Source organism: Mobula hypostoma, chromosome 4 (genome assembly GCF_963921235.1).
Source record: "Mobula hypostoma chromosome 4, sMobHyp1.1, whole genome shotgun sequence".
In the NCBI taxonomy this organism is placed as follows: domain Eukaryota; kingdom Metazoa; phylum Chordata; class Chondrichthyes; order Myliobatiformes; family Myliobatidae; genus Mobula; species Mobula hypostoma.
Genome location: NC_086100.1, coordinates 148,626,154 through 148,639,768, shown reverse-complemented (window position 1 = coordinate 148,639,768; position 13,615 = coordinate 148,626,154). Strand labels below are relative to the sequence as shown.

General features: G+C 37.1%; 1 protein-coding gene across 1 annotated transcript in view; it reads right to left on the bottom strand.

The window, feature by feature from the left end:
* The window catches only part of LOC134345663 (uncharacterized), a 52,082-nt gene that overhangs the window by 20,089 nt on the left and 18,378 nt on the right, over positions 1-13,615 (bottom strand). Inside the window, exons 4-8 of the mRNA XM_063046686.1 lie at positions 10,769-10,848; positions 8,025-8,148; positions 6,832-6,958; positions 6,009-6,067; positions 4,599-4,707 (exon numbers count right to left, since the gene is read on the bottom strand). Of these exons, the coding sequence (XP_062902756.1) occupies positions 4,599-4,707; positions 6,009-6,067; positions 6,832-6,958; positions 8,025-8,148; positions 10,769-10,848 (499 nt within the window). The remainder of the gene's footprint in view (positions 1-4,598; positions 4,708-6,008; positions 6,068-6,831; positions 6,959-8,024; positions 8,149-10,768; positions 10,849-13,615) is intronic.

Below are 13,615 nucleotides of genomic sequence, written 5' to 3'. Positions count from 1 at the left end.
GTGGTAATTTCACCACACCTTAGTGCGTCTGCGTGTCCTGTGAAACAAGCAACTACGCTGGTTTAAATGTTGTTGTGCCAAACACCAGCTGTCCATCATGTAGCTCCTCCCCTCTCTCTTTGTAGGAACTCAGAATCTGGCAGTGTCCTTGCATAAATCCCAAACAAACTGTGTGTCCCCCCCCCCCCCGTAACAAGCTGTTTGTGCTGTACAGCTTCTCTTTCCCATAGGCAGGGTTCTTAAAGGCACAGTCCATCATGAGTAAAATTTAAGATTCCATCACAGAAGGCCATGCCTCCAGATTTCTCTTCTAGTCATAGACGATATAAAAATCAATTAAAGGTTTTTAAAGATTAACAGGAAAGGTAAATCACTTAAAAAAAGTCAAAGTAAACACAATCCATGAAACAATTACCTTTCACCTCCCTTTCTCCATCAAACTATTTCTCCATTCACATCAACAGGGCTCTCCTTTCCATGTCTAATTCAGCACAATTCAGCAGACAAATCCCTCAGTCCAAATACTATGACTCCCTGTTTAGAGTTGTAAACTACGTAACATTGGCAAGAACAAAGCCCACAGTAGTTCACTGCCTCACAAGTTGAAGCCTAGTATTGTGCACTGAGTTCTCAGAAAATGTCAAGAATTCTGCCCTTTTCCAAGTGTAGCTTGGCTTACTTCCAGGAGACAAGATCTTACACGTTTTAATATGACTAGAAAAAGTTATGGCACTTGTTTCTGTTAGTTAAGAAACATAATGGATATAGGAGAAATTGTAAACTATATGTAGTTTTTCAAGACACTTTAAAATCTTGAATGTCTTGAATGACTACCAGAGGCCCTGACCTCACACATCATGAAGACCCTAGAGAGGCTGGTGCTGACTCACCTCTGAACCCTGGTCAGATCATTCTCAATCCCCTGCAGTGATTGGAGTCAACAATGCTGTCATCTACCTGCTGAACAGAGCCTACTCCCATTTGGATAAGCAGGGCAACACTGTGAGGATCATGTTTTTTGATTTCTCAAATGCCTTCAATATCACACAGACCTTCAGTGCTGGAGGAAAAGCTCCATTGAATGCAGGTTGGTACTTCCATTGTATCCTGATTGGCAGACAGTTTGCGTGTCAGATGTGGCCATAAGTAGCATTGGGGCCCCACAGGGTACTGGATTAGCTCCCTTCCTGGTTTCCCTGTATACCTTGGACTTCAGATACATCACTGAGTCATGTCTTCTGCAGAAAGTCTCTGATGATTGAGCAATAGTTTAGTGCATAAAGGGTGGGCGAATACAGGGCCCTGGTGGAGGACTTCATCAAATGGTGCAAGCATCAGTAAGACAAAGGAGGTGGTGATGGACTTGAGGAAGATTAAGCCTGCACTGCTTCCTGTTACTGTTGATGGAGAGGATGTGGATGTGGTGAGGACTTACAAGAACATGGAAGTACGCCTGGATGACAGACTTGAATGGAGCACCAACACAGTGGCCAGGTAGAAGGGCCAGAGTCACCTCTACTTCTTAAGGAGACTGAGGTCCTTTGGAGTATGTAGGCCTCCCTTTCACATGTTCTAGCAGTTTGTTGTCACTAGCACAGTCTTCTATGCAGTGGTATGCTGGGTCAATAGCATCAACACAAGTAATGCCAACACACTCAATAAACTGATTAGAAAGGCTGGCTCTGATATAGGTGCCAAACTGAACACACTAGAAGCTGTGGTAGAACAAAGGACCATACAGAAAACCCTGGCAATTCTGGACAATGATTCTCACCATCTGTATGCCACCATGGCTGAACAGAGGAGAACTTTCAGGACGGGGTCAGCAACCTTTTTGCCTCTGCGGGCCGGATTGCGTATTAATGAGCGGACGGTGGGCCAGATAAATGCCATAAAAAACTTGAAATATGGGAATTATCCATTTAAATACAACTAGTTATGTTTTGCCTCAAATTAATGAATAACACATGCTAGAAAATCATTTGTGCTTAACCAAGGATGCCAATTAGTAATCGAAGAACTCAGTTTAGTTTTTCTGTCCCACCATTGCTGGTGCCCCATCAGTTGTGATGCCAATTAGCTTCAACACATTAAGTTTTATTTCTAACATCATTTTCAACAAAGCTTCAGAAATGTCTGCTCCAGTAACCGTGTTCTTCATAGGAATTAATTGAATAAACTCTTCAAAAATTTGAAAAGTTGAGGTCACTCCTCGCACAAACACTGCAAGTTAAGCAGTGTCTCTCAAGTCTGTACTCCCATCAAGAGCAATTGAAAAAAAATGCAATTCGTTGCAGGCATCCGTTAAACAACTTATAACATCTGCTGACATTTCTTCAACTCGCCGTGTGATCATTCTTGCCTACAAGCTGATAGATGCAAATAAAGATTTCTCTTCAGGACAAACAATATCCACCACTACCAGTAAACATTCTTTGACAAACTCTCCATCTGTAAAAAGCTTCATCTTTTCCGCAATACATTTTGAGACTTTGTAGCTGGCACGGGCATTTCCTTCACTTTCACTGCTTTTTCGGCACTCAGCATCTACCTTCCTGAGTTTTGCATTCATTGCCATTGGAATTTTTTTCTTATTTTATTTTATTTCGAAACGCGAGTTATTCAACAAGTATCATATCACATGTTAATATCTGGATATTTGGCGTGGATTTCTTGTTAAAACACAGTGACGCTGTTTCTGTTTACAAAATTGAACGTTCCCATCTGAAAACCTGCACATGCATAGAGAGTATCTAATATATATTAATAGGGTAGTCTGCCTTCCCGTCATTCGTATATACCAGTCTTTGGTTTGGAACAAAACGGAACCTGGGGCCAGTGTGACGCCATGCATGTCTATCAGTGTGGTTGCATGAAACACTCAGAATAAGGAAAAATCACTCGCAGGCCAGTCACAATATCTTCGTGGGCTGGATCTGGTCCGTGCGCCCATAGGTTGCCTACCCATTTTAGTAAAAGACGAGGACAAATGTGAAGCTCCAAAGAGCACGATATGAGGTCATTCTTACTCTTGGCCATTAGGCTCTATAATGAGTCAACCTATAGCCGGGGAAGTGATAACCCCTCCTGTTAGACCGTTTGAGGTAACTTAATTTTTATTCTTTCTTACTTCTCTTCTAATATTTGTATAATTGGATATCTGTGCACTTGTAATGCAACTGTGACACTGTAATTTCCTTTGGGATCAATCATTAGGTAAAATAGGCTGATACTCCATCCCAAATCCAAATTTTAAAAAATCTGTACATCAGGTTGAATGTATTCATTAGAGGGCTTCCGCTGCTCTAAGGGGTAGTGAATTCTCAAACTTCACACTTTTCATATTTCTTTACAGTCTCGCCTTTCAGAGTATGACCCCACTGCTTGATCCCACAAGTGATCTGTTCTGCTACAACTTTGGCCCTTAAATAACAATGCACAGAAATACACTCCATCAGTCCCATTCCCTGTCATCTCTCTGTAATTAATTATCTATCTCATGCCTATCAGGTGTCCTCAACTCTCCTGTCTCCCATCTACATACGAGGTGAATTTACTGTCATTTTCTTGAGATGCAAAAGAAAACTGAAAAGTTCAGGGAAAGCTCCAAAAGTCGCTGGGAGAAAATGCACCTTCCACACAAATGACAATCTGTGAAGCAATTTCTTAACCTCGTCCTAAATAACCAACACCTTGCCCGACTTCTAGTTCTAGACTATCCTGTCAGAAGAAACAGACATGAGAAGCTGGAAATCAGAGAAACACACACAAAATGCTAGAGGAAATCAAAAGGTCAGGCAGCATCTATGGAAAAGAGTGAACAGTTGATGTCTCGGGCCAAAACTCTTCATCAGGACCAGAGTTCTTGGGAGAACTATCTTATTCCAAGAAACAATGAAGTGAATCTACACCACACTACTTCTAAGCCAGGTTAGTTCTTTAGCTAGAGACCCACAACACATGGTGTGTTCTCAAGGAAACTCTGTACAATTTCAACAAGACTGATTTATTTTTGTAGTTCAATCTACTTGAAATAAACAATACATTTGGTGTACTGATCAATTTCTCTACTTGTACGTAAACTTTTGCAAATTGCACTCTTCAAATACAAAGATTTAGTGATTTCCTATCATTTAAAAGTTCTATTTTCCAATATGTCTTCCCATTCAAGCTCCACATCCATATATTTATTAAAATTTTCATGCAGTGTCCAAATAGAATATAAATAAATATAACTATGCACATTTTAATTACTATAGCTACACAGAAAATATCATGGCTATCTCAGAAGTCTGAATTTTCAGAACACACCAAAAGTAATTTTATTTGAACACTGGCATGTTATGTCATTTTTAAAAATTTATTGATTGCAATGGACTTACATACATCATGCAGTCTGCAATGGACTTAAATATATATTTTTAAAGTCATTAGATGCAGTTATAACACAAATTGAAAATCCATATTTTAATAATAAAAAATCTTGTTTAATTTCTATGTTGAAGTCACTAGTATGCTGAAGGCCCTGATGCTATTATTTCAATGATATATTTTCTGGTTATTAATGGCCGTGATCAGGAAACACAGAATTCTTTTACCTGTCAAGTTCTGAAGATGTTGTCTTCCAAAAAGATGTTCCTTTTTGTTATGTAGTGAACTAAAATACTGATTACATGTTTTGCAGTACAGGTCATTGTTTCCCTCATCCTGCTTAAACAAACACATCCAGTTAATGAATCAATTCGAAACAAAAGTAATGATGACGTACATCATTTCTTGACAAATTATTTTCGACTTAAAAGCAGTACTATAGATCCAGGATACAAATTAAACCAAATTGTTGACTCATTTTCATCGCTATTATCAGCATTTAAAACAATGTCAATTCAAGAGTCAAGAGGTTGATGTTGACTAAAAGAATATAAAACATTCATCTGGTGTATTTTGCATTGACACTCAAGTAGATAAAGTATCGCATGGCATTACACATGTGCAATATGAAAGAGTAAATGTGATAGCAAATGTGAAGTAATAATTACTTAATAATAACTTCCACCAACACCCAGTCCATTCACGACTATTCAGGATCACGAGAAACACATTGGAATATATAGTAATACAAATAGGTTTTTGGATCCTCAAGTTTGTGCCACTCTTCAATGGTTGTGGGCCAACAGCACAAGTGCTCTGATAAGATCAAACATGAAAGTAAATAACATGGCATTAACTGTTACTTCAAAAGGATTTCAATATTATTTATCACCTTCCACATGTAGAGGTCTTTCCTAAAATAATTCCTGAAAAACTTTCCCTAGTTTTAGAACAATGACCACTGGTCGTAAGACAAGACTATCAAACCATCAGAAACTTCACTTCCATCCGTTAACAAAAAAAAATCACTGCATCTGATAGTTTTACATTTGCAAATTCATTGATTTTTACATCTAACTAATGAAGGTCTTAAACTGAAAGAGCCACCTTGGGATAATCTTCACAAATTATTTCTGTCCAATGTTACCACAACTGTAGAGGTTGTTATTCAAGTAATAAACTAGACTTGGCTAAGTAGCTATTCCAGAGTCATGCTGCATGAACCAACCAGCACCTTTGTACAGCACTGAAAAATTCAGCTTTGAGACATTTGAGAAAGCCTTCCTGGTGGATATAACACAATTTACAAAACTATTTGGAAAGTAGCAGAGTTTACCTATTATCCTGACCAGCAATGATGTCCTAAAAACTGTAAAAATAATAACTTCTCTAGTTACTGTTTTATAGCAGGCAATCTGTGTTCAGTACTATTAAATTTCCCTACCTTACTTTGAAATATGTATACTTCAAAAATATTAATTTGCTCTTCAGGTACCAGTGGTAATAAGACCACACTATGGTTTAAAAAAAACTTCCTTCTACCGTACAGACGGCTTCATTAATATATTTCTACTCTCCTTTCATCATTACATATGAATAATTTTCAATAGATTAAGTGTAATAAATTCTCTACTTACACCTATTTCTGACATTGTAACAGCTTCATCTTCACATTCAGTGTCCAGAGATTCGACACCTAATTGGAGTACAATTTTACATTAAGCTCAATTTAAATTCTCAACAATCTAATGGCTCACCAGAAAAAGGAAGACATCTCCTGCTCAGCAAGTTAAACACCATAATCTCCACTGCTGATGAATTCAATATTAGTTCACATTGCATGGCTTTGGTTTCCATGTTAACAGTGAAATGGTTAAACACTGCTAGAGTGTTAAGATATCTTCAAAATAATTTCCACCCATAACTAAAATGAAAAACTTCCAATAGAAATCCGACAGGACATTTTGATCTGTTTTACACAATAAAAAGAGTGCTAAAATTAAGGTGTACTTTTAATTATAGCATTAGTAGTATGCCTGCTCTTGCACATATCACAAGTATAAACACTAAACAATCTCCAAAACTGAAGCTGCAAACTGACAAATATATTTCAATTTCTCTGAACAAAGATCAGTTAATCTGTGAAAAGCCTAAAGCTTTATTTGGTTAAAAAATAAAATTTGAAATTCTTTAGTAATGAAGTTGTAAGTAAATAGCAATCCACATTACATGGACCTGAAATGGTAACTCTGTTTCAGGTTTTCTCTCTACAAATGCAACTTGACCTGCTGAACATTTCCAGTGTTTTATCTTTAATTTCATTTATTTTTCTTTCTCCATCTACACCCTTACCAGCAAAGTTGTTTTCTGTTTGAGTAAACTCTAGGTGCAGCACTTTTGTAAACAGAGCTTACCTGATTAAAACAGTGTAAGAATAAGGAAAATAATTTTCTCTCTTACCACACAGGTTTTTCACTTTGTTCATTGCCTTTCTTTTCAGGAAAGCTTGGTAAGCCTCTGAATTTTGATATGCTTTCAGCTCTTCAATATATCGGCGCTTGTCTTTTTCTGCCTCATTAATGTACTTCTGTCCAGAAAGATGAAAGAGCCCTTAGTGGAAGTAATGTCATTGCTGCAGAGTACATTTATCTACTTCAAACCAAGTTAGATGTAGGGGGTTTGCATTAATTTTTTTTCTTTTTTACAAACTTAACATTAGAAATCTTATCACAGGGCCCAGACTATTTATACATTACTTAACCAAAAACCTGGAGCACACTTAATGCTTCAGCCAAGATTATTCTGGCACATTGACGCTTCAATCATAAAATCAACATTGCAAAATTTCTCAAAGACAAAATTTCTAATAAAAATACTCTAAAATTATCAAACCACAACTGAAAAGTCAAACCTTGTTGTTATGACATGGAATTCCAATGACATACACAGTATACTAAGGTAGCTCAGGATCACATCAGTGAATACACTGAAAATGGTACAACAATGGCTCAGAGTATGATAGCCAATTAAAACTGAAGTGAGAGCTGAAGTTTAAGATTACAGCTAATAATAGGTTCTTGGCTGTTTATGAACTACCCTAAAAAGATTACTAAAGACCTATCTTAGTATTTATATCGGTTAAGTGTTTTTTTTAAAAGGAGAATTCAATAAATATCTAGACTATTAAATGAAAAGCAGAAAATCCAAAAGTGGACTAGCAAAGTTTGAGATTATTTTTCGATACTAAGGGAATCAAGGGTTATGGGGCTAGTACAACAAAGGAGCAGATGGTAAAAGATCAATTTGCTCTTGTGCTTCTATTTCTTCAATTTTTAGAATCGTATATACCTAGAGATTCAAAAGGGAGATTTACTGCTACTGTTACATCCGTGAACACCAATATTAGTTTGCATCAGCACCAAGATATATGTTAGTTAATAGAAGTACAGAAATAAACTCTACATGAAAGAGTAACAGTCAAAGCTTCACATTATACACCTAAGGAAAAATCAAGAGAAACACCTTCTACTTTCTCTCTAGCCATTTTCCTTCCAGACATTTGGGTGGAGAGCAAAGGATGCAACAGTTTAAAAAAAACCTAAATATTGATTTTAATCGTTTAGTGAGAAAAATAATGACATGGGACTTCTCACCTGTTTACCCTCCTGAGACAGTTGTGACCACTGAGTACCCAGCAATTTAGTTATCTCTGTAAAAGGAAGTTCCGGATGTTCAATTTTCAGCTTGGCTCTCTGTTCATTCAGGAATAACACATACCTGTCAGGTAGTTACAAGGAATTTAAGAAACAACTTCTTCAAAATCAGTGCCACACGATTTATAAAAATTTTAAAAAAAACTTTCAAAGGAATAGGTCCTGTGATGTGTTAACTACACATAATAAGTTAGGCAAGAGCAGATATTAATGAAATTCATAAATTACATTTGATACATGTATTTACATATACAGTGCCTATAAATAGTATTTGCCCACCCCCACAAGATTTCATGTTTTATTGTTTTACAACATTAAAATCACAGTGGATTTAATTTGGCTTTTGACTCTTTTGTGTCAAAGTGAAAACAAATTGGTCTAAATTAATTACAATTATTAAACAGAAAATAATTGATTTCATAATTACTCACTCCCTTGAAGTCAGTATTTAGAAGATACATCTTTGGTAGCAATTACAGCCCTGAGTCTGTGTGGATAGGCCTCTATCAACTTTACACATCTGGACACTGCAATTTTACCTCATTCTTTTCAAAACTGCTCAAGTTCTGACAGTTTGCATGGGAACCATGAGTGAACAGCTCTTTTCAAATCCAGCCAGAAATTTTAAATTGGATTGAGGTCTGGACACTGACTTGGCCACTCCAGGACATTAACTGTGTTGTTTTTCAGGTATTCCTGTGTAGCTTTGGCTTTATGTTTGGGGTCATTGTCTTGTTGGAAAACAAATCTTTTCCCTAGTCACAGACCAAACAGCATAAGGTTTTCCTCCAGGATTTCCCTATATTTTGCTGCATTCATTTTACTCTCTACCTTCATAATTCTTCCCGGGCCTGCTGCAGTGAAGCATCCCCACAGCATGATGCAGCCACCACCATGCTTCACTGTAGGGATATACTACTATATTTATACTCTATTCTTGGTTGGTGCAACTGTAACGAAACCCAATTTCCCTCGGGATCAATAAAGTATGTCTATCTATCTAGGGATGTTGTGTTTTTGATGTGCGTGGCCAAAAAGCTCAATTTTGACTTCATCAGACCATAGAACCTTCTTCCAGCTGACTTCAGAGTTTCCCACATGCCTTCTGGCAAACTCTAGTCGAGATTTCATGTGAATTTTTTTTAAAAACATTGGCTTTCTCCTTGCCAATCTCCCACAAAGCTATGACTGGTGAAGCACTTGATGACAGTTGTTGAATGCACAGTCTCTCTCATCTCAGCCACTGAAGCTTGTAACTCCTCCCGAGTTGTCAATGATCACTTGGTGGCCTCCGTCACTGGTCCCCTTCTTGCCCAATCACTCAGTTTTTGATAACCTTTTTGCAGAATTGCTTGCAGTGTTCTTTTGTCTTCATGGTGTAGTTTTTGCCAGGATACTGACTCGCAAACTACTGGACCTTCCAGATACAGGTGTATTTTTACTACGTTCAATTGAAACACTTTGACTGCACACAGGTCTCCAAAAACAGATCTCCATATAACTAATTATGTGACCTCTAAAGCCAATTGGCTGCATCAGTGATGATTTGGTGTGTCATATTAAAAGATGGTGAATATTTCAGCAATCAATTATTTTGTGTTTAATATTTGTAATTAATTTAGATCACTTTGTAGAGATATGTTTTCACTTTTCATGAAAGAGTCTTTTTCTGTTGATCAGTGTAAAAAAAAAAGCCAAATTAAATCCATTGTGCTTCAATGTTGTAAAACAATAAAACATGAAAACTTCCAAGAGGGGGTGAATACATTTTATAGGCACGGTACATACACAGATATATTTAATCACAATGATATACTCAGAAGCATATATACACTGAGTGGCCATTTTATTAGGGTTAGGAACGGAACCCAGTGTGGTCTTCTGCTGCTGTAGCCCATCCACTACCAAGGTTTGACGTGTTGTATCTTCAGAAATGCTATTCTGCAAACCACCGTTATAACGTGTGGTTATTTGAGTTACTGTCATCTTCCTGTCAGCTTGAAATAATCTGGCCATTCTCCTTTGACTTCTCTCATTGACAAGCATTTTTGCCCGCAGAACTGCCCTTTGGATGTTGTTTTGATTTTCACACCATTCTCTGTAAACTCTGGAGACCTCTGTTTGTGAGAATCCCAGGAAGTCAGCAGTTTCTGAGATACATAAACCACCGCATCTGGCACCAACAATTATTCCAATCTAAGTCACAAAGATCACATTTCTTCCCCATTCTGATGCTTTGTGTGAACAACTACTGAACATCTTTGACCATGGCTGCATGCTTTTATGCACTGAGTCACTGCCACATGATTGGCTAATTAGGTTTTTTGCATTAACGAGCAGGTATACAGGTCTACCTAATAAAAGTAACCACTATATATTTTGATGATTTTGCATGTTATGAAGGTGATACCCAAAATTACTGAAATAGGCTCATTTGCATTTATAATAAAACACTGGTTTATCCAAAAATCAGGAAATCCCTTAGAAAAATGTATTTAGTTTCAGACAAGAAACATACATCATTGGGGATTTGTCAATTAGCATCAACATTATTCTAGAACTATAGAGTTGTCACATTTATAAGATATGTCACTGGTTAATTTATTAAAAGTTAGTACTTCAAACGTAACTGTATTTAGGTAGCAGAACCACAACTGACATTCAACAAGACATTATTTGCTTACCCTGTGGTTGGAGCACGTGGAGGAGTGAAATCTTTAGGTGGCTTTCTCTTCTTTCCTTTGGGCCAACCACCTTTCCGTTTCTGAATTTGAAAGAGGTAGGGGAATTTAAGATAATTTTGGATGTCTTGATTATATTTTGAAAACTTGGTATAAGCACCATACAAGAAAACAATGTTTTAAGAAAATTCAGACTTCACATCTTAAATTTATTATAGTTGACACTGTAAGTGATTACGTGATGAAGCATGGACACGTGAAAAATTCATAAAAGCCTGATATTTTCTAATTACTATTCTCTATTTATATGTCCTCTCCCTTGTGATTTACAACCTTACTACGTTTGTAATTCAAATTTCTAACAGAAATTATGAAGTCAATTTTTCAGGACAACTTGACAAAACTTACTGCAAATATTCTTTCCTGTCACAAAAAGGAATGTTTCATAGCCATCCTGAAATACAGGGAATCCCCGAGATACGAACGTCCAACTTACGAATAACTCGTACTTACGAATGGAGGAAGGAGAGTGCCGTCCGCCACTTTAAGTTGGATCACGACACTGTTCGCCATTTTAAGTCGTTGCCGTTAACACTGTGTTGAGTGTGCAACTTTGTATTTAGCTTAAATTTTTATTAGCAAGATTCACCCTGAACCCCCCCCCCCACTTTTCCAGTCAGCACTGCCCCCACTTGTCCCATTTAACCTGTCTCACTGCAGGTGGACTTTAGGACCCGGGGGAGCTCAGGTCAGGACCTGCCGCCTGTGGCTGCAGCTGAATCCGCAGTGTTTCTATTCTGTTGATGGAAACGATCACGATTGAAAATAAAATGGAAATAATAAAGCAATCAGAAAGAGGTGAAACGCCATCAGTCATTGGAAAAGCATTAAACTACAGTCGGTCAACGATCGGAACAATTTTAAAGGATAAAGTGAGAATAATGAAGCATGTGAAAGGCCCTGCCCCGATGAAAGCTACGATTATTACTAAGCAACGCACTGATTTAATTATTGAAATACATACGTTTCTTAAGTGTTTTATATGCATAGAAAGGTAAAATATATACTATACACTAAGACAAACGTTTGACTAACTGACGCTAAATAATACTGGATATACCTGTTCTGACTTACGTACAAATCTGACTTAAAGACGGACTCAGGAACGGAACTCGCTTGTAACTCAGGGATGGCCTGTCTATCAGTAATGCCAGATATAAAGTAGAATGATCAAAGCTCAGGTGAATGCAAAGGATACTAGATCATTATTATTAAACACAAGTTCTTCCTTTCACCTATTCAACATTTATTTCTTAGTCAATATTAGGAAAAGCATGTTGCCTGTTAAATTTCATATTATTTGTTGAGAAAGCTTGATGTGTAAAAATTAGCTGTCGCCTTTACATTATAGCAACAAATGGAAAGTCTCAACTCTAAAGCACTTTGTGTGTTTTGCCACTTTCAGACATTACAATGTACGTATTATTTTAATAACAATGGGAATAACAATAATGAAAAAATTATCCCAATGTTGGCTAACATTTTATTTGATCTTGGGAGGCTGTGAAGAGCTCACCATTTTATTCTGAGGCTTTGGGGGCCTCCAAGTCTCTACCTGTATGAAAGGGACTCCAACCCCCAAAATCAAAATAATTATAGTTACACCAGGAGCCAAGTCACATTTCAGCAAAATATTGTTTTCAATTTACCTGACAATATAATTAATTTTAATTACCCAAAGGCAAATCAAACAGTGGATCACATTTCAGCAAGTCAGTTCCTCAGGCTGAAGGACAAATTTGCCATGAGATGTCAGAACTTGCTGGTCTTTGAGGTCAGAGCCAAGGTACCTCCAAGAACATCCAATTCTTAACAACATCAAGGCATAGCATATGTGTGCTTAAGACAGGTCTAAAACCTATGCTCAACCAGAAATGCTGAGTGAATAATCTGTCCAGGCTTCTTTTTGAGATTGCCACCTTCAATGATATCAGTGTTCAACCAGTTCACATGATATCAAAAGCTAAACTAACAACTGGGATACAGGATAATCTATGGTACCGGGCAATATTCGAGTTATAATAATCATGGTATGTATTTCAGAACTAGCCACAGTCAAGCTACAACATCAACTCTTTTGGAAAATGTGGAAAAATGCCCAAATGCTCACTAAGAACAGGACTAATCCAATTCACTTTTAACATCAGTCTTTCTGCTTTCATCACAGGTTTTGAGACAGAATGCTTTTAACCTGCACTTATTCATAATAACTTTCTCACTGATTAAAACTAAAAACTAAAAGCTAAGGATGGAAATCTGAGACAAAGACAAAACACATTGAAAATATTCAGCTGCTCAGGCAGCATCTTCAGAGAGGGAATTTCAGCTAACGTTTTAGTTTTGATTAACAGAACAAGGCAAGATTAAAATCAGCTGCAGAACAGTGTGTGGTGGAGAAAATAAAGATATTCCCAGTGATAGGGTGTGAACATAAGAATCAGAATCAGGTTAACTTAGCAGCAGCAGTTCAATGCAATACATAATCTAGCAGAGAGAGAAAAAATGATAATAATATAGAAAAAACATAATAATAAACAAGTAAATCAATTACATATATTGAATGGATTATTAAAAATGTGCAAAAACAAAAATACTGTATATTAAAAAAGTGAAGTAGTGTCCTAAGCATCAAAGTTCATTTAGGAATCAGATGGCAGAGGGGAAGAAGCTGTTCCTGAATTGCTGAGTGTGTGCCTTCAGGCTTCTGTAACTCCTACCTGATGGTAACAGTGAGAAAAGGGCATGCCCTGGGTGCTGGAGGTCTTTTAATAATGGACGCTGCCTTTCTGA